The following is a 26,643-nucleotide window of genomic DNA, read 5'->3' as shown; positions in this document are numbered from 1 at the left end:
CCAAGGATGATGTCTCACCCTCCTCAGTCCTGACACCGTCTCTCCATTTTCTGGGCAATACGAGCGGTCGAGGGCCTTCCCCCAATCGCCGAAGCGTCGCTGCTTCCCCTTCCTGGGTTCCGCCGTCGCCACCGGAAGTGACGTCCTCCCCGGAACCGGAAGCGTCGCCATCTCGCGTTGGACCCCCATGCGGGATCTCTTCTCCCACGACATCCGGTTGCTCCGCCGTCGCCACCGGAAGTGATGCCGTCCCTCCACGTGCGCGTTGGGCCTGGCGCGGCCCTTCCAGCGCTTCGCCGTCTGTTGTGACCAGGTAAGAGATAGGGCTTTTTGGCTTACCCATCCGCAGGGGTGTAGGCGTCTCTCTCCCATCTCCGCTAGGTCCTGGGATGGCGGGACTCCGTCGGTCGGATCGCCGATCTGCGGGGGACGTCCGGTCACTCACCCCACGGGGCGTCGTTCTCCCCGTCTGTCTTTTCCACTCCGTTCTTGCTACCGCCAGCTCACGGAGGTCCTCATCAGAGTAGTCCCCTCGCCCCGACCTAGGGGTCTCGGGGCGGGGTGAAAGTCTCTTTGCCCCTGTCGCGGGGTTTAATCCAGCCGCCTCAATGGCCAGTGACCCAGCCGACTTGACCGGCTCCAGTCCCCTGTCTCCGGGACTCGCGCGGTTGATCCATAGCGCGCCCGGGGACTCAGCAGAGCGCCGTGTCACGTCCACCGGGGGGTCAGCAGGCTGTATTGGGATGAACGTGGGCATAGGCCACAGATACAAAGTCCCGCAATGAGGGCAACGTGCCATCGTATTCACAGTACCTCCGGGCAGCCCGCATTGTAGGCAGAGCCCGACTACCGTCTCTGTATTGGCCACCCTCACCACCAGCACCCCGCCGGGCACTGAGTAGGGCTGGGTGGAGACCATAGTGCCCACAGTGGAGGAGCAGGCCATTCTTGGTACAGGAGTCACTTCCTGTACAGGTCTCTCCTTCTCTGTGGTTCCTCGCAACTGACTGGTGGAAGTTGCTGGATCCGCCACTCCCTGCTTCGGCTCCTCCCTTCTCTGACAGAGTTGGAACCCGCCCCCAGGGGTTGCAATAATGGGCGGGTCCCACAGGGGAATATCATGCCCCTTAATTAAGGCCGCACCTCTCTCAGTCCTGGTGGGCGCGGTCTGCGTTTTCGCGCCAGTCTCCTCCCCAGAGCTGGAGTCCTTTCCCGCGGCTAGTTCCCGCCTTCTCCTTGCAGCAGCTTTTTGCACAAGGTACCTTTGTTTGCAAATCACCTCCACGGCCGGAACTACTTTTTGTAGTGGCGCCGTCTGGATATCAGTCCCTGGGCCCAGTGGGTGCATCCCCACAGGCCATAATTGAAAGTCACTCCCCCTGGTAGAAATCAGGGGAGGGTCCCATAAACTCAACGGTTGACTCAGCACAGGGGCTGAATTAGTCACTGTCCATCCCGGCGCAGCCATAGCTTTCGCGCCATGCCCCCCATCAGGGCGGGGCTCTGCTGTTCGCGCCATTCCCGGCCAGCTCTGTGCAAGTCCTGCAGCAGCCATTTTTTCTGCGCCTGGCCCATGCGGTTTCCCTAGCAAGCGGGAACCGCCATTTTGGTTGGTTTTGGCGCCCAAAAAGTCCATTCGTTCGCTCTCCTCACGGGGTTCTCCCCCAATTATAACAATTTCTTCACACTCTTCAAGGGTGGCCCCTCGCTGTCCCAGGCAGGATAAAAACGGGGCAGCCACGGCCTTTGCTCCGCTCCAGAGCAAACTCGTTAAGGACAATTCAGCGACAGTCTGCTCTTCAGTGGGTTGCACGCCACGGGTGCCCTCCCCATCAGCCTCTGTCCGCCATTTTACGTTCTCCGCGCCACGCGGATCCTCCACTCTCTCATAACAGTTGTCGTACATGAGGCTCCACTCTGCGGGGCAGCCACCACACCGGTACAATAAAGATTAGCTCAGATGCACCACCACATGTGTACCTTATCTAGGTGTGACCCAGTGTTGCACTACCTCAGGCTAGGCTCACTCTCTCAGTGTCTGCTGTGACTCCTTCCTCCCAGTCTGTGCTCCCTACGGTGAGTGTCTGGAATGGCTAGGTACTCTGGCTGGCTCTGCCATGCAGTACTTGGGGCGTCTACCTGTCTTGGTCAGCCTAGCGCAGACCCTCTCCAGGACTCCTGACCAAGTTAACAGGCTGTCCCTTCTGGCATCCTACCAACTAGCACTGCCTCAAGGTGACTCGGTCAGCTATAGCCCGCTCCAGACCCCTCACTCCTTTCAGGCCCCTAGGTTGTCCCTGCGAACTGACAATATCCCGTCAGCCCCCTGACCACCCCTAGGTCCGTCCCTACTCAGCACAAAGTGGCAGCAGACACTCTCCCTGTTTCCAAGTGACCTAGCTAAAAGCCTGTCCTGTTGACGGATCTGATCTCAGCAGCTCGCCTCCAAATGTAACGGTATTTCTGGCCCGGCCTGACCCACCCAATCTCACATTGGCCCCTGTGGTCTAACCGGACCCCATTACAGTGTGGATATGTCATATGGTGCACCTGCTGGCTACAGGACTCCTGAGTCTCCCGCATGATGGTGTGTGGGGAGGACCCGTCAGACAGGCAGCTGAGGTAGTGTGCTGAGTCTCACCTAGTTCCAGTGCAGCGCCTCCACCTCACCAGGGTCCCTGCGTCCGCATGGGGATGATCCTGGCGAGGAACTCCTCCGTGGTGCTCCTCTCTGTACACTCATTCCAGATAGATACACGAGAGGGTTTCTGGCTGAACTCATCTTTATTGACACGGCAGGGCAACTGCCCTCCACAAGGTGTATCTTCAGCCGCTCATCTCGCCAGTGCTCCCTTTTGATAGGTATATCACCTAGATCAGGGATTCACTATTCCCGCAGGAATCACTGTCCTGTGCCAGGTCCCTGGACACAGCCTCCCATGGAGTTACTATAACATAACTGACACTCTGATAGAACTTGAACTCCTTCCTCAGCTCTGACAAGAGCTGGAACTCCTTTCTCAGCAACACACACAGAACTTTCCAGCAACTAACTCTGCAACACAGTGCTGTGCCTTATGTAAGCTTCTGAGGCTGACACATCTCTGACATCACTAACTATGGAGCCAGAGCATGTGACCAGTCCCAGCCATACACAGAGCACCCCACCAGGGTGTGAGGGGAAACCTCCATAATTACTGCTGGCATGCCCACACTTACCAGGCCTTACTGCCAACAGGAGAGATGACTGTAGGCATTTTACATGACCGCTACACCTCTATAGTAACCCCAATAGGGAGGGGGTGGGGGGGTATATTTGTGAAGCGCCAACATATTCCGCAGCATGGTACAATGGGGTACAGAATTATGTATATTATGTAAACAGTTACATACAAATGAGGACAAACATTCACAAACAGATGCAAAGAGGTAATGTGGGCCATGCTCGTGAGAGCTTACAATCTACAGTGAGATTCCTTCTGTCCCTTCCCCGGCCTCTCTGCTTATACCTAAACCTCCTCTTTCCACTCATGTCTTCTTTCTCCTGTTACAGAGTTGGTAGTTTCTAAGATGATTTTCTCTTCTCCATCTACCACGTGCCCTCTCACTCCCATTCCCTCGCACCTTATCAGAACACGTACTTCTGTCTGCTGCGGCCACGCTGCCGCTGAGCTCGCTCATGCATGAGGGCGGTGACGTCACCAGCTCTCCAAACATGAGATCGGTGTCCTTCAATTTTTTTTACAGCAGGAGTGGAGGGGCGTGGCTATTACAGGGGGGTGTGGCTATTATGGGTGGCGCGTGTCATTGGCTGTATAGGGGCTGTCTCTGTGTCTGTAGTATGTGTGTCTGTCTCTGTGTGTGTGTGTCTCTGTGTGTGTGTGTGTGTGTCTCTGTCGGTGTGTCTCTCTGTGTCTGTCTCCATTTTCTCTCTACCCCCTTCCCTCCCCTCTCCCCCATTCCCTCCTCTTCCCCCCTTCCCTCCCCCCCCCATTGCTCTCCCCCCCCTCCCCCCATTGCTCTCTCTCTCCCCCCCCCCCCCCCCCCATTGCTCTCTCTCCCCCCCATTGCAATGAGTGAGAAAGGTTTTAGACTGGGGATGGCTATTGATACAAAAGAGGTAGAGGGAAGACTTCCTTGAGCAGAATGCAAGAGTTGGCAGGTGTCAAGTGAAAAATTAGGGCTGAGATGTAAGGAGGGGCAGAAGAGTGTAAAGCTTTAAAAGGGAGGAGGATAATTTTTTAAGTAATACAGGATTTAATATAAGCCAGGAGAGGGATTTCCGTAGGAGAGACGCTGAAACAGATTTAGGAGAGATTAAAGTAACTCTAGAAGCAGCGTTTAGAATAGATTGTAGGGGAGACAGGTGAGAAGAAGGAAGGCTGGACAGTAGAAGGTTACAATTGTCAAGTTTTAGTAGCAGAGCAATAGAGGAAAAAGCGTATCTTTGCAATATTACGGAGAAAAAACCAAGAGGTTTTAGCTATATTATGAATTTGAGGGGAGAATGTGAGGGTAGAATAAAATGTGACACCTAGGCAGCGTGCTTGTAGGCGTATGATAGTACTGGCAACAGTAATGTAGAGGGGGTAATAGAGCCAAGCTTGGGAGGAAGTATGAGGTGCTCCGTCTTTGCCATGTTAAGTTTAAGTCGGCGTAGGGCCATCCAGGATGATATCGCGGAGAGACATTCAGAGGTGTAAGGTCAGGGGTTGAAAGGTAAATTTGTATGTCATCAGCTGAGAGGTGATATTTGAACCCAAGAGATAAGAAAAGGTCACCTAGAGAGTGTGTAAAGAGAAAATAGAAGAGGTCCCAGGTCAGACACTGGGGTACCCCACAGAGAGATCGACAGAGGAGGTGTTAGCAAATGAGACACTGAAAGTACAATGGGAGAGGTAAGAGAAAATCCAGGATAGAGCTTTATTACTGATATCAAGGGTGTGGAAAATGGGACGGAGAAGAGGGTGGTCCACAGTATCAAAGGCTGCAGAGAGGTTGAGTAGTATGAGAAGAGTGTAATGACCTTTGTCTTTGGTAGCATAGAGGTCATTTGTTATTTTAGTGTGGACTGTTTTGGTGGAATGAGCAGTGGGGAAACCAGATTGTAGAGGGTCTAGGAGAGAATAGATTGTGAGAAAATGGAGCAAGCGAGCGAATACAAGGTGTTGAAAGAGTTTAGAGGCAAAAAGACAAGAGTGATAGTTGGAGACACAGGTACGGTCAGGCTTGTTGTTTTTGAGTAAAGGTATACAGTTACTGTTGCATGCTTGAAGGAGGTGGGAAAGATAGCAGAGTAGATGTAGGAGTTGAAAGTGTGTGTGTGTATTAGAGTGTGTGTATTAGAGTGTGTGTGTGTGTGTGTGTGTGTGTGTGTGTGGGTATTAGAGTGTGTGTGTGTGTGTGTATGTGTGTGTGTATTAGAGTGTGTGTATAAGAGTGTGTGTATAAGAGTGTGTGTATTAGAGTTTGTGTATTAGAGTTTGTGTATTAGAGTAGGAGGGAGATGTTTGAGGGAATTGGGTTAAGAGGGCAAGTGGTAGAGGGGGAAGAGATCAGACACATCCTCCTCTCTGACAGAGGAAAAAGAGTCAAGGGAGGCAGGAGGAGAGTTAGGAAGAGGTGTATGAATATGAGGAAACAGAGGGAATCCCTTGTCGAATGGAATGGAAAATTCGTATTTACTACAAATGTATTTTGTTGTTGCATCGGAAGAGACCAAACTTGTATAAAACATACCAGTAGCAATTAAAAGCTGCTGCTTGGAGCACAATCGTTGGTTTAAAAATTACAGGAAAATCTTTACTTAATTGCCAACAGAAATTCAATCAAATAAACATTACTGTTGCTTTATCTCACAATGAATTCGGCTGATTAACTATTTTACCTTCATTCTTGTTTTTTACAGCATTTAAACCAATAGGTCGTCCGCAGCTGAATCTCATTATTTTTATCAACAGGGACCCCGTGGTCCCTAAGATTCCGGTTTAGTTCCGGGTGTTTCCTCATTGACAATTAAATGGTCGTCCAATACGGAGCTGCAACATCATCAACCCGACAATGTTGCTTCCTATTGGCCCACGAGATTTGGCGCTTATTCTTAATTTCCGAAAGGGGAGGAAAACACTGGCAACTAAAAACCGGTAAAAGTATATCAAGATCAGGGGGTCCCCAAAGTTAAAAATACAGTACAGCTTCAAAGTACCCCCTGGTTGGATTGCAGTAAAAAAATAAATACAAAATAGTAGGTGGGTGTAACAGGGACTTATCCCTGTTTAAATAAGGCTTTAATATAATCCTGTAGTGGTCTGAGGAATCCAGCAGGGAGCTGGTTAATTGCAGCTAGACAATTAACCAGTCTCCACCTGGTTAATCAGACAAAGTGTAAAAGCCTCCTGGTGGGAACTGACAGAGAGACTCTTGAGCATAAAGAAGGAATGTGTGCTGACATCAAGACACCAGACCTCATATTCCAGGGTGCAGCGAACCTGGGAACCTGCCAGGTTGCCTGTGAGGCTGGCCCCTCCACGGACACCAATCCAGACCCAACGATTGACATGAAGGGCCACCTGCTTTGAGGTACCTCTTGAGATTTTGGGGTGATAGGTTGGTAAGGGGATTATCCCCCCAGCCTTGCAGATAGGGACTGGGGAATTGAGTTAGTCCTTACCCAGGGATAGGCTGTTTATTTGTTTATTTTTGTATGCTCTGCATTGTTTAAAGTGATGGGCCGAATAAAGCCATGGTTTAATTTCCCCAAATCTGTCTGCCTGGTTGTACCTCTGCACATGTCTTTTACAGCCTGATTGCAGAAATTAAATATAATAAGAAAGCCATATTGTGCACAAATTGACTGGCATATTCATTATGTTATAAACAATAGCAAGAGTCGTCTAATCTAATGATTAAACAATTACATTCTTTACAGAAAGGTCAAAGTAATCTCATACAAAAACAATGACTCAATTGACTTAGCTATTAGCCCTTAACTTTTAATAAGTATTCTATTAATTTTATTGCAGGTGTCATAAATGGAGCAAAGGAGAAACCGTATGAATTCCCCTTGATGTTTTCTGTGGTAGATGAAAATCTTAGCTGGTATCTGGATGAAAATATCAAAACCTACATCACTAACGCAACCTTGGTGGATAAAGAAAATGAGAACGAAAACAAGGCGTTTGAGGAGAGCAATAAAATGCATTGTGAGGTCACTTTTCAAACAGGAGTTTAAATAAATGAATCAATATTTGCTGTAGATTTTCCATAATGTTAAATGCCCTGTAGATTGACAATAACTTTCATACTCATATAAGGCCATATGTACTAAGCAGTGCTACGCCACAAGACACCAAGCACCGGTTCGTAAGCATGGCCCATTCCAGGTGTTGGCCGGCATGGAAGGAGCCACCTGCAGTCACACAGCATGGTAAATATGACCCTGTGTGGGCTATTTACATGAATGAGGCTGCAAGGTGTCCTCCAGAATGGAAGGTATCTTATGAAGTAACACTTCTAAGTAAGGCTGCGGACCCGCTGGCGCGGACCGTGCTCATGCTTGAGAGCGGTGACATCACCAGCTCTCCAAGCATAAGCGCCGGGTGTCCTGGTTATTTTGCAAGTGCGCGCGGGAGGGTGTGGGGGGCGTTGCGGGAAAGTTGAGCGCGCTTCAAAGTATTTTTTTTTTTTTAACCTAATCGCCAAGTGAGCGCACCGCATGAGCGGGGACAATTTCAATTGCCAAAACGAAACTCGGCAAGCACAGCGCGGTCAGCGCACTCAGCGCTAGCGTGGCCGCAGCCTAAACAAGTCACATATTATTACTCAGATCTTTCAATCCAATGTACTCATTGTTTATTTGTTTTCCAGCCATCAATGGATACATGTATGGAAACCTTCCCGGTCTTTCTATGTGTGATAAAAAGGAAGTACATTGGCATCTGTTTGGGATGGGAAATGAAGCAGATCTTCATGCAGCCTTCTTTCATGGACAAGTTTTAAAAGTACAGCATCACCGCGTTGATACCATTAATCTCTTTCCTGCCACAATGGTTGGAGCTGTCATGGTAACAAATAACCCCGGAAAGTGGCTTCTCAGTTGTCAAGTTAATGACCACCTAGAAGGTACATTTACATTAATTGCATTATACAAATAAATACAATTATCTTGGGCTTGGCTAATATAATATGATAATAGGCCTGGTATATCTAGATCCTTCAGTGAAGTCAGCAGACCAACGGCAATCAGGCAGACTTCCAATTTTCATGTGGAATAACTAAATTCAAATGATTATTTATTTATAATGAGCCAACATATTCCGTAGCGCAGTACAATAGGGTTGGAGGACGGAAAACCATAAAATAACAAACATTAACATACATTTTTACAATCGGAAAAGAGGTTCCTGCCCAAGGGAGCGTACAATCTATAAGGGACTGTAAGTGGAAACACAGGGTACAGCGGGGTGAGAAGGTTGGTGTGTTTCAGAGCAGCTGTAACATCAGCAAAGGGCAGCAAATGGGTGACACCCTTTGGGGGCGACACAGATCTAGGCTGAAGAGGTACTGAATGGATTTAGCTTTGCTATACAAGTGCTGGAGTCCAGTGCAATACAAATTGTAGAGGACTGGGCTGACGAAACACAGCAAGCAATCCCAGATGTTAACTCTTAGCATGCTGTCTCTGTGCAGAGGGGAGCAGCTCATGGAAAACCCTTTCAGACATCCGCCTTTGGGGCGACGCAGATGTAGGCTGAAGATACAGTAGAGATACAGTACAGATAAATGTATCTGTATTCTCCCTGTCGCATTATCTGAATGTTGAAGAATTGATTTTATATGGGCATGGCATGGTACAATGCTTATTGGAGTGGGGGGGTGGGGGGGGAGGAAACCAACCATCTCTTAAGATGAACTTGCTGCATTATATAATTATCATAAGTATCTCCATATAGTCAAAGTCACACAAAGTAGTTACTTTGCAGAGTTTATCAACTGTAACACAACAGTCGTTACCAGCTGGGCAGATCTTTCCCAAAATAGTGGTCTCACTTTTGGTGTTTGGATAGTAGGTTGTAGAATATCGGGTGTTGGCATTGGTGCTGAGCTATTGTCATTGTGATTTTTAAATCCGCCGCCCTTCGGCACTTGCCTGTGTCGGCCGCCTTCTTTCTGCCACCCTCCTGCTCCTTTGGAATCCCAGCGTCATGACAACGAGACGCCGTGCGATGCCACAATCGTGACGTCGTTTGACACTGGGATTCCAAAGGAGCAGGAGGGCGGCAGAAAGGAGGCGGCCGACACAGGCAAGTGCCTTCCCATTAGATCCGATAGGCCCGAGAACGCAGCAAAAGCATATGGGGGCAGAATTTTTTGCTGCCCTGAAATTTTGCCACCCTAGGCCCGGGCGTAATGGGAAATCTGCCACTGGCTATCGTAATTTTGGGTGAGCTCTGATAAATGTCTCCTTTCCCCCATTAGAAGGAACTTACTAATGATAGTGTACAATACTACTCAGCATTGCTTTACATTCCAGCATGCTTATTTTTAGGGCAGTGGTAATGTAATATGCTCATCATGATCTTGCTCTATAGGTGGCATGCAGGCAATTTATGAAGTGCGCAAATGCTCAGCAGAAGCAAAAAAGAAGAGCGATGGGCCGACTAAGGAAAGACATTACTACATTGCTGCAGAGGAGATCACCTGGAACTATGGGCCAACTGGAATAAACCAATTTACAGGACAGAAATTAGATCAACCAGACAGGTAAGAAGTTCTAGTTTATTAATCATTTCACGAGAGATTCAGAGAGATTAGCATTAATGAAGCATTAATTTAGGCCTCGTTAAGGCAGTAATGGACCTCTGGGTTTGGGCCCAAGTCATTCATACAGTATATAAACTAAATGCCCCCATGTCTCTCTGCTGATCATTGGTTGTTCATGAGATGCAGTATGGTTGTGGTGCTCTTAATATAGAGGTGAGTGTCGTTTTTGTTAGCTGTTGGTCTTTGATTGTGCTGTATACAAAAGGAACATAGTAAAGGATGGAGTTTAAAAAGGGTGCATGTTTTCAGTATGACAACATTACACTTGCAAATGGCAATGCTTCCAGTATTTTACCTGCACTAATCAGTACATTAATTATTCAGATAATGTGCTAATATGCAACTTTTGGATAATGCAGCTGCAACGAGGTGCACTTTAGTGGTTGGGCTTTCTTACACACCAACATATATTGAATTGGATTATAGAATGATGTTCTCAACTTCCATCTTCAAGACCCTCAACAGGTCAGGTTTTAAGGATATCCCAGCTTCAGCACAGGTGGCTCAGTCAGGCGCTGTTTTTATTTACATTTTAATAACAGAGTATTGTAGCAGGGGGTCTCCGGAGCAGAACCGCATTGATTTCAGCCTCGGGACTCCCTGCTTCCTGAGTTACAGGCCCTGGTATGTGGTGCCGGTATCTCCTGTGCGTTTAAATGTCTCGGTCACGTGACACGGGAGATTTAAATATTGCCGCGGGATACCGGCATCCCATACTGGGCCTGTAACTCGGGAAGCAGGGGGTCCCTGGACCTGAAATTAATGTGGTTCTCCCCCGGAGACCCCCTGCTTCAATACTGCTAAGGCAATGAAGGGGTATTGGGGAGGGGGTGTAATTTTATATGGATTGAGGGAGGGTGGGGGGTGTATTTTGATATATATTGGGGGGATATTTTTATATGTATTGGGGGTGGTTGTATTTCTATATGTATTGGGGGTTGTATTGTTATATGTATTGGGGGTGTATTTTTAGATGTATTGGGGTGGGTATATTTTAATATGTATTGGGGTGGATGTATTTTTATATGTATTGGGGGTGGGTGTATTTTTATATGTATTATGGGGTGGGCGTATTTTTATGTATTGGGGGGTGTAATTTAATATGTATTGGGGGTGGGTGTATTTTTATATGTATTGGGGTGTCTTTTTAATATGTATTGGGGGGTGGGTGGATGTATTTAGGGGAGTTGGGTTTTTTGGTATGTATTTTGTGGGGGTGATTGAATGAGTTGGGTAATTGACGTAAGGTGGGGCGAGTGAGAGAAGAGAGGAGGGGAGGGAGTGAGTGAGGAAAAGAGGGAGCAAGTGTGAGATGCAGGGGAGATAAATACATGCAAGGTGAGAGGGGGAGAGTGAGGAACAAGGAGGGGAGAGATATACATGGGAAGAGGGAGGGAAACAGAGGGGCATCGTGAGGTATGAAATGGTGGGGCGGGGGACTCACTGACACGGGGGGGGGGGAAGGGGGGAACGTAAATCTAGTCTAGGGCCCCGGGAAATCTGTCTGCGGCCCTACATATAAATCATATAAAGGTTAAAATGACATCCAGTATAAAACAGAAAACCACACAAATACACTCCTTATGTTGCAATTCCTGTAATAACAATAAGAAATTATTTACCTGTGATGAATTCATCACTTTGTATCTACAAAAGACATGTAGAACTAGCGGGTGGACCGTGTATTTGTGGTGTAGCTAACAAATTCTGTCTCATGGCTTCTGCATTGTAATTTATCTTCCTCTAAAAATCTCATTTTTAAGTACGGCTTGTATATCATCTCTACTTTTATGTTATCTTTGAAGAGATCTTAACATGTTTTTCCTCTAGTTTGTTATCCCTATGCTTTATTAAGATTTTATTTAAAAATATATGTATATATATATATACGGTTTGGATCAATTACATTTACAGTGTATCAGCAAAATATTTTGAGATGAATGAGAACAGAATTGGCGGATCGTATAAGAAGGCTGTTTATGTGGAGTACACAGATGGGACATTCACAAAACAGAAAGAAAGACATCCTGACGAGGCTCATCTTGGAATCCTAGGTACTGTATCTAGGATTTGCATATTTTATTTGCTTTGGTCGTTTAATTACCCAATATGAGCCTGATCATAGGATATTCTTCCACTTGCCAACATTACCAAACTATCTCTACAAATGCATAATAATCATAAATACTAAATAGAATATGTTTGCACTTGATGCCCCCTTCCTTACCTGGGTGTTATTTGTGTTGAAAACCTAATACTCTAATGAATGATTACTTGTATCAGCACAAATGGAAGTATTACAGTATATCCTGGTGCTGACATGAGGTACTTTGCCATAGTTGTATCTTATTTAAACATGGCCACAGGGGGGGGAAATGAAGCACTTAGCAGCTCATATAAAAACTGTAGTACTAGGAAGCGGTCTAGGACATTTGGAGCGGCTGTTTCGCCATGAACAAATGGCCGCTGGCGCTTTGCCACGACTCTCTCTGCCACCGGAAGGTGCTGCATCCGGCCACTATGCTGCGGGCCGCTAAGGTAAGTAAACGCCCTACCCTAAAACCCCCAACTCTAAAAAAACCCTACCCTAAGCCCTTACTCTAAAAACCCCTGTCCTAATACCCTAACCTAAACCCCCCTACCCTAACAGCTTAAAACCCTTAAAATAACCCCCTACCCTAACCACTAATAAACTTACCTTAGAAGTGGCCGGCGGCAGAGGGTTCATCGGCGGCGACCATTTGGTCATGGCGAAATGTCCACGACTAAATGTTCTATTCCGTTAGGAAGTATATGAGAAAAAAACAGATAAGGATTTTCTGGGTTTTTTTCTCATATATTTCCTAATACTACAGATCTGCATTCACTGGTGTTCCTATGGCTCCTTTACATAATAACATACAATAATATGAAAGTACATCATTAGATGGTCATTAAACTAGGTTGCCATGTTTTAGAACACATTACGCTAATATTATTCAAGGTTAAACCTAGCCACAGTCAATTATGGCCCTTTTCTGCATCTGAGCTGGGTAATGATTGCATCTACTGAATGTTGGGGAAAATTGTTATAAAAAGTTCCACCTTTATGCAGTGTCCACCACGTTTTGTCCTGTGGCTCATCTCATAAAATGATTAGTGGGTGGTAATTGCCCTACATGCCCACGTCGTTCCATTGCCAAGCCCCTTGATGTCTTTGCCTTGCTTGTAAAAACTAGGACCTATCATCTCGGCACAAGTAGGAGATGTTCTCAAGATAACATTCAAGAATAATGCATTCCGACCGTACAGTATCCAGGCTCATGGTGTGAGCTACACCAAAGACATGGAAGGAGCAGTCTACAAAACCAGCAAAATTACTCAAGGTGAATGCAAACATTATATGGAATGTTTAGCTGTTTCGCTAAACATTGTCACATTGACTCTTTGGGGATTAGATATCAAATTTAAAAAATATCAGCTTTTGCATTACATTTGAAGTATGCATCAATGTACATACCTTACTATCTACCGCCCTGTGTCCCTCTATCCCTCCTGCCCTCCTGCCTTTTGCCTCTAAACTGCTAGAACGTCTAGTTTTCTCCCGTATGATCAACTTTTTAATTCCCATGCCCTGGTGGACCCTTTACCACCTGGTTTTCGTTTTTCGTACAGCTCACTCAACAGAGACTGTGCTCACTAAAGTAGCCAATGATCTACAAGATGCCACGTCCCATGATCATTTTTTCCTACTTATCCTACTGGATCTCTCTGCTTGCTTCAATATTGTCGATAGCTCTTTCATACTTCATATTCTAAACTCTCTTGGTATCCACAACAAAGCTCTACCCTGATTTTCATCATACAGTACATTCTCCCATCGCACATTTTCTGTCTCTGTTGCTAACATGTCTGCGTCTGCGGTTGTTCTGTCTGTATGTGTACCTGAGAGCTCTGTTCTGGCACCTCTCCTTTTCTCTCTCTACACACTATTACTTGGTGACCTCATCAAGTCTTTTGGCCTTAGAGATCATCTCTAGGCAAATGATATGCAGATATATCTATCCACGCCTAACCTCACAACTACAATCCAGTCCCAAGTCTCTGTTTGCCTCCTGACTATATCCTTTGCCGCATTAAACTAAATGTGTCTAAAACTGAGCTCTTTATATTCCCCCCTAAATCTGGCCTAGTATTCAATTTTTCCATTACAGTTAACGGTTCTACCATCTATCCTGTGTAAAAAGCACGTTGCCTAGAAGTGACATTTGACTCTTCCCTTTCCTTCTCCATTCTGCATTCTCTGCATGGCTAAAATGTGTCACTTCTTCCTCTGAAACATTGCCAAGATCCTGCCTTTCCTCTGTCAATCTACTGCTAAAACTCTAATGCATGCCCTTATCCTCTCCCATCTGGATTACTGTAACATACTGCTGACAGGACTCCCTGCCTCACAACTTTCTCCTTTACAATCTATCCAAAAATCTGCTGCTAGAATAAATTCACTTTCTCCCAATAGAAAATCTGCTCATCTCATCCTTAAATCCATCTCCTGGGTTCCCATCACATTTCAGATCACGAACAAAATTCACCTCCTTACCTCTAATTCTCCCCACTCCTTCCCTCATATGAGCTTTGATATCTCGTTATGCCCTCGCTCGTCTCCTGTGCTATACCCATGCATGTACCTGTCTCCTCTCCACCCCTTTCACCTCTACTGCTCTCTCTCACCTTAAACCCTGTTCCCCCACTGCCCCTTACCTGTGGAACTCTCTCGCACTTAGTCTACGCCAAGCACCCACTCTAACCTTTAAGCCAAACCATAAAACTCGCTTCATACATGAAGCATTTCAATAGCCTGGACTCATGGCTACGGTGCCACACCCATCAACCATTGTGGCCAAGCCCTGCCTTCCACAGCACTTATTCCCTGTAAGTCTCTCAACATTCCACTTAGGCCTCGGCCAGGCTCCCTGCTGGTGTGCTGAGGCGTGCTGAGGCTCAGGGAAAGCGGGTGCTTTCCCTGGCCTTGCGGTTGCTTACCACACACGCTGTCAGCGGGCCGTCAGGAAGCGGGCCGGGCGTGTCACTGGCCGGGGGCGGGCAAGTGACGTCATGGAGCTGGTTCGCCCTCATTGGGCGAACCGCTCACGTGACCGGCCTGTCGCGCCATCAAGCGGGGGAATTTTAAATTCCCTAAGACCTACGCTTCTGCTTGCTTGTGGAAGCGTAGGTGAGCCCCTACTAAAGCCGCTCTAATTGCGGCTGTAGGGGCTCAGTGCTGAGCGGGAGCGCGCCTAAGCGCGCTTCCGCCAGCAAGCAAGTAACATGGCCGAGGCCTTAGGTTGTAAGCAGGGCAGGGAATTGCTTTCCTATTGCTTTCCTATCGGCTAACTTTGATTGTTATTGTATTGTATATAATTCCCTGTACTGAATTGTCTCTTAGTAAAGCATTGAGCACACTGTGGGTGTTATATACATAAAGATATACATACTGTACATACAACAAGGTACTTTGCTCCAATTCTGGTATAGTGTATGTGCAGAGTTAAATGTAGAATGAAATAAGAATGGTTAGAGCATGAGAAGCATTACACATATTATAGCATGTAGCAGCTTGTGCATTTTATAGACGTGCTACTCTACATGTAATGGATAGTTAACTGGGTACTTGAGATTCATCTCATTGTGAAGCAATGTTTTTCAATCATGAAAACAATAGAAATGCCGATAAGCATTTTAAAGAGCCTTTAACAAAACAGCTGAAGCACATCCTAAAAACCAGCTCTATAGGGCTACCAGTGAAGTGTAATAGTTTTACAATTATTGTTATAATAGGTCTGGAAGATGTTCCTTCACTTGCCTCACATGTGACTCCTGGGGAAACGTTCACATATGAATGGGCCATACCAGAGAATGTGGGTCCCTCCGACGATGACCTAAACTGTTTACCGTGGCTCTACTTCTCATCTGTTGATGCTATAAAAGACACAAATTCTGGCCTCATGGGTCCCCTGTTAGTGTGTAGATCCTTATCAGACAACACAGAGGTAAATCACAAGGCTATATTATGCTAGTTTCTTTGTAGAAACCAATAACAATAGAAAACATAAAGAAGATCTGTTAATTTAATCCATTATTCTTAAAATGACAATTCCAAATAGGTAATTGAATACAGATTTTTTATTTTTTAGACTTCCATAGACATCAATGGCCAGTTTGTCCTTTGATGGGGTTTATTACTTAATTTTTACATAGTTGGATTGACTTGTTTCTATAGAACTTTCTATAAATGTTGTAATGAGCACATTCCGTGAGCTGCGATTCAGAATGGTCAAGCAGCGGAGATGCTAAGTAAGCTTCTAAAATGGTTTTTGTATTTGCATTCGCAGAGAGGTGTGGACAAAAACTTCTACTTGATGGCAACAGTATTTGACGAGAATAAGAGCTGGTATTTGGATGAGAATATTGAGATATTTACTAAAAGTCCCCAGAATGTGAGCAAGGAGGATGACGACTTCAAAGAATCCAATATGATGCACTGTAGGAACCAATTTTGTGTTTCAATATGGTTGAATTTAGCGTGATCTTTTAATGAACCAACATACAGCAAACATCTGTGAAAGAGACAGACTCCGAATGCTGCAGACAATCCTCTGTATAAACAAAAACCCACTTACCTTGTAAAATCAGGAGTGATCTCCGGTTAAAAATAGTTGAGAAAGTTAGAGTTGTCCACAGGTGTCAATATTTTGCCCTGAGGTGCTCAAAAGTACTCTTCCCTGCGCAACTCGGAACCAGTATTGAGAAAATCCTCCTAGGAGCAAGCGTGTCGTACAGTGGGCCATGGTCCATATTTTTAATTGCAATCCCAGGATTGAATGATTTAATATTAATGATTAGTTGTCTTCATGTTTGTATTTTTGTCACACTGCATGCAGCTATCAATGGATACATGTACGGAAATCAGCCCGGGCTGGAAATGTGCAAAGGAATTTCTGTTATGTGGCATATGATGGGCCTGGGGAATGAGGCTGATGTGCATGGAATCCACTTTACTGGAAACACTATTGAAAACCATAAGGGAAGAAAAGAGACAGCAAACCTGTTTCCACATAGCTCTTACTCTGTTGTCATGCATCCGGACAATGAAGGTAAATGACATAGCGAATTATAAGGATATCCCTTATAAAAAAATATAAAACCTTTTCTTTTTAATTGCTATTAGCACTGCAGAACCTGAGAGCTCGGAAAGTATTGTTGTGTAAATCATTGATCTCACTACCTACCTACACTTACCCACAGCTTTTTCTTTTAAATGATACTTTATTTTTCTGATCACAAGCCTAATTATGACACAGCCCTAAAGTTATTTTCTTATCTATATTTGTTGTTTTACCTGTTATATTGTATAGTGATAAGAGTAAGAGGCACTTGGAGAAATAATCAAAAGACCGTACAATATAAGAAGCTTGGTGTGAGACAGATACAGTATAATGTAAGTGCTTTAGGTGTATACAAGTAGTGTAGTCATTATAAAGAATTCATGTTAAACACAAGGATATCTGTTTTCTTTAGGAGTTTTCGATGTGGAGTGCATGACCACAGATCATTTCACAGGAGGCATGAAACAGCACTACAGAGTTAAATCTTGTGGTTGGTGGAGGCCTGAAACCACTTACTTCCGCACAAACACATACTACATTGCAGCTGAAGAAGTAGAATGGGACTATTCTCCAAACCGCACCTGGGAACACGAGATGTACCATGACCAGAGGTAATAATGGGAATTAAATATATCATCCAACCTAATGGCAGGTTTTTGTTTTTTTGTTCTTTTTCTTTAATCTGTTGGAAATGTGTAGAATGTTTTTCCTCAGACAAATAAATATCCATCTTCTTTTCTTCTTTTTAAGTCCTGGAGATGTATTTTTAAACAAAAGTGAAACATTTATCGGTTCAAAATATAAAAAAGCCGTGTATCGGCAATATACAGACGGCACATTTAGAAAATGCAAAGAAAGACAAGAGGACGAGAAGCATCTAGGAATTCTAGGTAATTATTCTCAGCAGTGTGAACTGAAAGAAAACAATAGGCACAAGAAAGTTAGAAGTGAATCCCAGAAATATGGCATAATATAACATCACAAATCAGTATGTAATGGAAACATGGTTGGTTTTTCAAAGTTCTTTTTATTCATTGGCTGTACAGCGATGACACTGGCGGTGGACACATTATCTTCCCACTCATGCTGGGAAAAGGGAGGTAAAAGCCGAGGAACCAGTGTTCTCTAAAAAGTAACACTATATTAGTTATGCTGCAGGAGGAGGTAGCCTGGTGCAGGAAATAGGACGGGACGAATGAATGAAAACGAAGCATTGTGGACTGCGGTTTTTCCCGCAATTAAGTAAACAGCTAATGCCTCTTTCTTTGACAGGTCCACTTATTACAGCAAATGTTGGGGAGAAAATTAAAATCGTTTTTAAGAACAAGGCGAGCCGACCTTATTCAATCTATGCACATGGAGTAAAAACTGAAAGCAACTCAGTAATGCCCACTGGTCCTGGTAAAGTGCATCTTATTTGCTCGTATGAAGAGAAAATATGAACAACTTGATTGTTTGCATTTGAACTGTTGTCCTACATTTCTTGACTTGTTCTTAAGCTGTATGGTATTTAAATACTATAGCTCAGTGCTTCCCAACCTTCTTTACACAGTGCACCCCCCTGCTAGAAAATATTTGTTCTGGAAACCCCCCTTTCAATACATCTTACAGACTTTTGCTAACAAAACTCTGGGCTCGGGAACCTAATATACTGCTTGGGATCCACCATTACCTATTTTTGGGGGAGAACCCCTCGGACACCTCCCGAACCCCCTTTTGGGAATCACTGCCATAGATAAAATAATTCTTATTGTAACATAGAAAACTATCATACCTAGCGAAGATATTGAAAACAATGGCCAGCACACGTTTAATTTGCTTACCATTACTTATCAAAAGTGTTTAAAAAAGTAAACACACCACGGTGACCTATGTTTAAGAGACATTCCCTAGTATGCATCTAAAGCAGATCTCTTCACGAAGGAGACCGAGGTCCTTCCTTCCTAGCATTCTATGCTGCAGACGTTGGGTGACAATGTTCAGAAGATTCAACAACATCCTAGGATATTTTGAGTCCTTTGGGCTGCGTCTCTTTCCTCGGCCCGCCTCATACTATACTAAAATGCACAAAAGGACAAATAATTGGGTCACAAACAACCAATATGAATGCAATGTTGTAGATTTACCAACAGAAATTGAATTTGCTAACTTTATATGTCACCTTCTTATCCACATTTCTGTAAAGATGAAATCTAAAAAATAGCATATACCACTATAAACCTGTTTATTTTTTTCTAAAAATGATAAAATGATATGGAGTGTGATGGATAGAGGCTGATGTAGCAGTCAGCCTCTCCAGTGCTTTACATAGCAATACAGTTGTTTTCTTGAGCAAACAGTAATGTGTTGGCTGTACACAGGGGATACACAAACCTACATCTGGAAAGTACCTGAAAGATCTGGCCCTTTAAAGGATTCAAGCTGTATAACTTGGGCTTACTACTCAAAAGTGGATCAAGTTAAGGTGAGTTTTACCCAATTGCTTCTTTCATCAAAGATCGACAGTATCATTTCACTATTTTACTTCACTAGCGCAAAATATACAGATTCAATAGAAATGCCCAGTTATTTTCTGGTGTAACACTGGAGGATAAATGGAAGAAAATTGTATTAACTCTCTCAGACGACCTCCATTGTTTATCATTTGTCCTATGCACTGGAGATGGCATAGGAAAAAACAGAAGCTGTTTAAGGGCGTACAAAGGCACGAGAGCTCACAATCTAATGTAATAAATTCCTTCCTGACTCCAAATAATGGCAATTAGATTTCTACCTGAAGCAAAATCCTTCCCATGTTTACTTATTTGGTATATCCTTGTATTCGTTTCCTTTCTAAAAAGATATCCAGCCTTTTTTTGAACAAATCTATTGTATCTGCCATCACAGTCGCCATGGGTAATGAATTCCACATTTTAACTACCCTTACAGTAAAGGACCCTTTCCCTTGTTGCTGGTGGAATCTCCTTTCCTCCAACCTTAAGGGATGACTTGTTCAAGGTCATAAGAGGCGGACACCAGGATTTGAACCAGGCTACTACTGGCAGAACTACTAGTACTAGTACCAGGCTACTACCCCTACTCCAAAGCCTTTACTTACTGAGCCACTTCTTCAGCCTACAAATGTTTAAATTGTGATCAGAGATGAATCTTTAGCTGCAAAATTTCTCTATGATATGGCCGTGTGCTAGTCATATGCAATTCACAAAGTACAACCACGTGTGTTATTATTAATCTTTTACAGCCATGTAGATTTCCAAAGATCACACAGATTATTAGTGGCTGATCCATTATCTTTAGGCTTAAATTCTATATACTTCAGGGCAGCCATTTTAGCCTTTTAGGGGGAGAAAAATGGCCCGAACTGAAGGCTTGGGGTATACAGAATTGACCTCAAAATATTCAAACAAAACAGATATTCTATTCTGCTCTCCCATTTTGATGTGTAGGATACACATCAAGGTGCAATAGAGGAAAATTACATATGCATAGTTTAACAAATTGGTCCCAAAGGGATCAACAAAAAATCCTCCAATTACATGCACTCTATCATAGTGTATGGTTGATAAAGGTAAGTATTGAGAGTTAGTATGGCTCTCTCTGAATAAGTAGGGTCTTAATAAAATCAAAAAATAATAAAATTTTATTAGATCAAAAATTTCATATATGTGATACTGTGAAAAAATAATAAAACACTTGTTTAAAATCCCCGTAGAGGAGTAGCAGTGGGGATAAGTAGGCAATTATGTTTATATATTTTAACCTAATAGGTTGTATCCCAATACTGCTACGACATAAGCAAAAAAAAATTATATCCTATTGGAATCTGGGAATATCCTATTATCCTATTGGAATCTGGGAATATCCTATTATCCTATTGGAATCTGGGAATATCCTATTATCCTATTGGAATCTGGTCCTATTATCCTATTGGAATCTGGGAATATCCTTAGTTGCAATTCAGGAAAATATTGTCATTGTATAAGCGCAAAGATCAAATGACTCAGTTGTTAATATCAGATAACAGTACAGCTCTAATGTTAAGTTAAATACTTAATCATATGGTGTCTCATAGCTCCCAATAGCATAAAGTGTAGCTCCTTATTTCTAGCCTATAGCATAGATGTTATACAACACAAAATATTCTATTTAGACAAACAGTAATGGTATCTCTTATTTGGAGATGTTTAGTGCATTTAACCCTCTAATTGTATATCTACATATAGAGTTGCACAGGTATGTCTGAATATTTATTGTATGTAATTGTGGAGAGACTTGTTAGTAAGGAGTTCACCAGAGCAAGTATATCCCAAAATCTTGTAAGGTAAGTTCAAGTAAGATGGTACTGTTATGGGAGTTATATGTATAATAACATTTCCCCCTACAATGTCATATGACTAGCCTGCCTTATACAGAGGTTACTTCAAATCTCTTGTTAACCCATTAGTATCAATATATCACCATTTGATATTCTATTATGACACACATAGTTCACTACCTTGAAGGGTAAAGTGTTTAAAACCTTTTAGTAGGTGACACTTCCGTATGTGTATAAAATATACATGTGTCTGAATATAAGTGTATGATAGCTGGCTGGGAAGAGAAGTTTGCTGTAATTAGAACCAGTGTATGCAGGCACATGTAACCACTCTGCCACGGCAGGTCAGAGACAGAGGGAGCAAGTATACAGGCCGTGTTCCCAGTAGGTGATGTCGCGCTCCGATGACGTCACAGATCGTGACGCTCTACTTCATCGACGCACGTTTCGCGAGATCTACTCGCTTCTTTCCTGAATTGCAACTAAGGATATTCCCAGATTCCAATAGGATAATAGGATATTCCCAGATTCCAGTAGGATATAAAAATTTTTTGCTTATGTCGTAGCAGTATTGGGATACAACCTATTAGGTTAAAATATATAAACATAATTGCCTACTTATCCCCACTGCTATTCCTCTACGGGGATTTTAAACAAGTGTTTTATTATTTTTTCACAGTGTCACATATATGAAATTTTTGATGTAATAACATTTTGTTATTTTTTGATTTTATTAAGACCCTACTTATTCGGAGAGAGCCATACTAACTCTCAATACTTACCTTTAGCAACCATACACTATGATAGAGTGCATGTAATTAGAGGGTCTTTTTGTTGATCCCTTTGGGACCAATTTGTTAAACTACCCAAAATATTCAACCCATACAATCCCAATATGTCAAAATCAGTTCTACTGAGTGTGGCCAAATGTATACAACACAAGACAAAAATATCTAATGTGACAAAATATATAGTTAAATACCTAAATGTCAGTATTCTCATACGTAAGAGTCATTTAGTTGAACCCTTTCGCCATATAAGAGTTATAAGCCTACAAGCCACGCCAAGGCATGACCAGTAAGCAGGTCCCTACACTACCTATGCAAATTCTCATTTACCTCTGCTAGGGGAGAATGACCTCAGTGGGTCTGTCCACACAGGAACATGAAAAAACCTACTACTTAAAAAGTGAGGTGGGGTGAGCTTTGCAGTTGAGAATACTGACCTTGAGGTATTCAACTATATATTTTGTCACATTGGATGTAGCATTAGGTATTTTTGTCTTTTGTTCTAAGTATTCAACCATAACAGTCCATATTCACCGAGTGGTGTTAATCCATAAAACAAATTCTGATGGCGGAAGATACCTTCCATAAGTTGTCTTCTGGCACAATTTTGCTTATTGTAATAAATTCATCACTTATGAGCCAAACCACTTTACAGCTGGGAACCGTAAACGAGGTCACTGAGCATAAAAAAGCTGAAACATAACAGGACTTGATACGATCATACATTGCGCATTGCAAACTGAATAATTGAAATTTTCCGATGAGAAAAATGTACAGCGTATACTTGTAAAAGGTGTCAAAACGATTTGAAAGTTTTTTTTATTCTCAGGACACTTACAGTGGATTAATTGGTCCTCTTGTGATTTGTGAGAAATCATCATTTTCACTTCGTATAAACAAGGCAAAAAAGTTGCAGTTTGCTCTTCTTTTTATGGTTTTTAATGAAAATGAATCCTGGTACATGGATGAAAATATCAAAACGTATACTGAACAGCCAGATAAAGTTCACAAAGGAAATGAAGAGTTTATTGAAAGCAACACAATGCATGGTATGATTCTGTATTTCCTTATAAACAGTCAATACGTAATGTTTTGAGTTAACTATTTTGAAAGCAGCACAATATATTTTATTTGCACACAATATTAAAATCAGAACAAAAAATTGAACATATCTTCGTGAAAAAGCCACGTACGACTTTTGGATAAATACCTTTAGTCTTTAAATTAGCTAGAAGCCGTAGAGAAATGCAGAGCACGGCAGAGAACAGCCAAAAATCGGGCCAAAAATGAATGAATAAAAAATCCAGGGCAACTCCTAGTACTGAGATCAATTTATTGCAAGCTCAAGCAAGATGGGGAAGCTAGCTAAACGCAATTAGCTAGAAAGTGTCATTATCCAGTCATAATGTGATCAGTCATAACAAGCATTGTCTGGATACTTTAGAACATTCAATCCTAAAATGAAAAACTGCTAAACACAGTCACCATATTTTTTTGCCACCACACAAATTCTATAGTTACATAGTAGAGGAATTTGTAAAAAGATTTGTCCATCAAGTTCAGCTTCTGTTAAATGTAGAACCTTTTACTATTTACAATTAGAGATGAGTTTAAAAAAAAAGAAAAAATTATGGATTTGGAACCTCCATGAATCGTCCGGTTCCTTTGGTCCACGGATTTCTGCGAATTGGCCACAAAAAGTGCGATTCGTCTTTCCGGATTTTTTTTTTATGAGTGACAATCCAATCCACAGATTGGAAGAGTGCAATCCAATGGAGTATTAAGAGTGATACTTTATCCACGGATTCCGCAATCTATGGGATGATTTTTTTAAATCCGGTATCATTATAATCCTGGTGGATTGAATCCAATGGTGGTTTTCGATGAATCCGCATGGATTGAAACTGGACCAAATCTGTCAAAAGATTTCACACTGCACAACACATTTAGAATGAAAGCCAATGGACTTTGACAGTTTTGCTATGATTTGGAGACACACTATAAACCCTTCACTTAAATAGGAGATCAAGATAAGGCTAATTTTCAAATTAACTCTAGTTTTGTACCCCACACTATTCCACCAGATTTGTCAGTAGTGGGCCAGCAGAACATCTTGTATTGCCAGGAAAAAATCATGTAAACTGTGAGTAGCATGTACAGGGGACAGAGAGGAGATTACATTATGCTATAGCAGGTCAGTAAAGAAGAGGCAACAAACACATATTGATTCTCATCCATTCTGATGTAAAAAAAATATCGTTATCAAGATAAATAATGTTTCTTTCTGACTATGGCAGTTATATTCACAATTATATGTAAACCGATTGTTAACCTAACTGCAAATAAACCATTTTATTCTAGGTATAAATGGAAAAATGTATGCAAACTTACAAGGCCTTACTATGCGTGTTGGAGACCAAATGACCTGGCACCTCATTGGAATGGGGAATGAAGTGGACATACATACAGTGCATTTTCATGCACATAGTTTTGACTATAAGGTAATTTTCCTTTGTTACATAGAATGTTTGTCAAATTAATGTGAAGGGTGTTGAATATTTAAGCGATTGTCTTAATCTTACTTGACACAAACAGAGCCACACAGGCATAAAATCACCTTGCGGACACAGCATTGTTTGTTCTTTTACACTGTGCAACACATCACTGAAGACACTGCTAACAGCCACTCCTGTTTCTCAAAATAGAGCATAATCTATAGAAGTGACATGCAAAGTTTGTAAAAAATAAAAATAAAATAAAATAAATAAAGCAGATAAAACTGCGTTTTTTTTAGAACCTTGAGCAACTACATATATATTTCAATGAAACAGAGTGGAAAATAGACAATTGTTACACAATCTTACCGTCATTTGTTTCCTGAGTAATATTCCATGGCACTGTGCACCAATGGGTTAAGTTCCACCTTCTAGCTGGGATAGGAAAAATGTAAGACTTGCACCTGTAGGAGGCCCCACATATAGCCACGCCTCCTCCTCACAGGTAGTCTTGTATTTCTTAGCTGAAACATACAGCAGGGCCCCGCTCATACGGCGGGTTCCATTCCAGGCCGCCGCCGTAAAGCGAAAATCTCCGTAAAGCGGCGCCCTACTGTATGTACTCTATTGTACCTTTGAAAACAAAGATGCATAGCTGTAAACCGACTGTTTCGTTGACAAATGGCATCTGACAAGGAGTTGCGCAGGCGCTAAAACTGTTGCTTAGTGACAACCGGATACTCAGCTGCTGAGCGCGTCATGCCGAAAATAGGCAGAAAAACGGAACAAGCGCTGAACCTAATGAATATGGGTATACATTGGGAAACACCATATGAGCGGAACGCTGTAAAGCGGGGCCCTACTTTATAACACATTAATACATCCTCGGACAGTAAATAATACATTTAGTCACGTTCTCGGTTAGTTACAAGTACGGACAGTGTTGTTTATATACTGTATAAGAATAAACCTAGAACAAGAATGAAGTGCCTTCAGTCACATGGCTCAACAGTAAAGTCAACGTGTGACTAAAAGTACTGTAATACAACTATTATGTGCTGTCCGAGCACCCCATGAAAAGGAGGTATTGTGACTGAAGGTACAAAGATCATTCAAATGTGACTTCTACTTCTAAAGTGCATATGTGGCTTGCCTTGAACCAGAACTTTTATATCACATTTCTCATAGGGCATATAGCAGAACCCAAAGTAAATGGTTGTTGGGGTTTTTCTCCATCCACAGGTCTACTTATTTAGATGATGGGGGTTCAGTGCTGCACTGGAATCTTTGGGATTAAATGCCATGCATCCTTCTGCACTTTAGAATCTACCTTTCCAGTTCATTCTTCTATTACAGAGCAAGTTACATTAGTTTCATTCTATACTGCGTGTGGCCAATGATGCAATAATTTGATCAATTGTAGCTGTGACCTTGTAACATCGTAATGAATTGAGGATACCAATGTCTTTAGATTTATTCAATACCCTAGTGCATAATGTTATTGACATGCTTGGAGGCTTCTTATATCTAGGGGTCATTTTATGTTGGTATTATTAGCTCCTCTAGTCAGAGTTCTACCGGTTTTTAACTTTTTATATTATCTTTTTCACATTTTCTATATTCTATATTCCTGATTATACTACAAAGGCTTCCACAGTATTTGGTTAATATGACACCAAGCTTTTCCAGCATGCTAGTTTAACTTAAACTCCAGGGTTACATTGACACTGCGATCACGTAGGCAGTTGCTGTTTGTTACACTAATTGAACATCAATTAGACACGTAGATCCCACCTGGGTAATGTTTGAACGTACACGATTTGTATATAAGTGGCACCATTTGTTAACTTTTTTTATCTTGACAAAGGTCTGAGTTGCAGACCGAAACGTCGAACCACCAACAATAAAAACATATTGAGTTTTTGGAAAGACCTCTGGAGTGCTGATACTTTCTATTAGGAAGCTTTTCTACTTTGTTATTGCCTCCCCATCGAGGGCGGTTACCAAGGTGCTTCAATCACTGATCGTGCACCCATTTCAACTAACTATATCTTTAGAGATCTGACATCTAATGAATG

General features: G+C 42.7%; 1 protein-coding gene across 2 annotated transcripts in view; it reads left to right on the top strand.

Moving 5' to 3' along the window:
* LOC142465936 (ceruloplasmin-like) overlaps window positions 1–26,643 on the top strand; it is a 48,451-nt gene that overhangs the window by 11,641 nt on the left and 10,167 nt on the right. For both annotated transcript variants that reach the window (XM_075570414.1, XM_075570412.1), the window contains exons 4-17: window positions 7,023–7,202; window positions 7,867–8,121; window positions 9,591–9,762; window positions 11,737–11,876; window positions 13,041–13,187; window positions 15,640–15,851; window positions 16,194–16,344; window positions 16,743–16,955; window positions 17,380–17,578; window positions 17,718–17,857; window positions 18,240–18,368; window positions 19,328–19,431; window positions 22,900–23,119; window positions 24,432–24,571. In XM_075570414.1, the coding sequence (XP_075426529.1) occupies window positions 7,023–7,202; window positions 7,867–8,121; window positions 9,591–9,762; window positions 11,737–11,876; window positions 13,041–13,187; window positions 15,640–15,851; window positions 16,194–16,344; window positions 16,743–16,955; window positions 17,380–17,578; window positions 17,718–17,857; window positions 18,240–18,368; window positions 19,328–19,431; window positions 22,900–23,119; window positions 24,432–24,571 (2,402 nt within the window). The remainder of the gene's footprint in view (window positions 1–7,022; window positions 7,203–7,866; window positions 8,122–9,590; window positions 9,763–11,736; window positions 11,877–13,040; window positions 13,188–15,639; window positions 15,852–16,193; window positions 16,345–16,742; window positions 16,956–17,379; window positions 17,579–17,717; window positions 17,858–18,239; window positions 18,369–19,327; window positions 19,432–22,899; window positions 23,120–24,431; window positions 24,572–26,643) is intronic.

Source organism: Ascaphus truei, chromosome 14, assembly GCF_040206685.1.
Source record: "Ascaphus truei isolate aAscTru1 chromosome 14, aAscTru1.hap1, whole genome shotgun sequence".
NCBI lineage: Eukaryota > Metazoa > Chordata > Amphibia > Anura > Ascaphidae > Ascaphus > Ascaphus truei.
The sequence above is the reverse complement of the archived record's forward strand: the minus strand, read 5'-3'. Positions and strand labels throughout refer to the sequence as shown.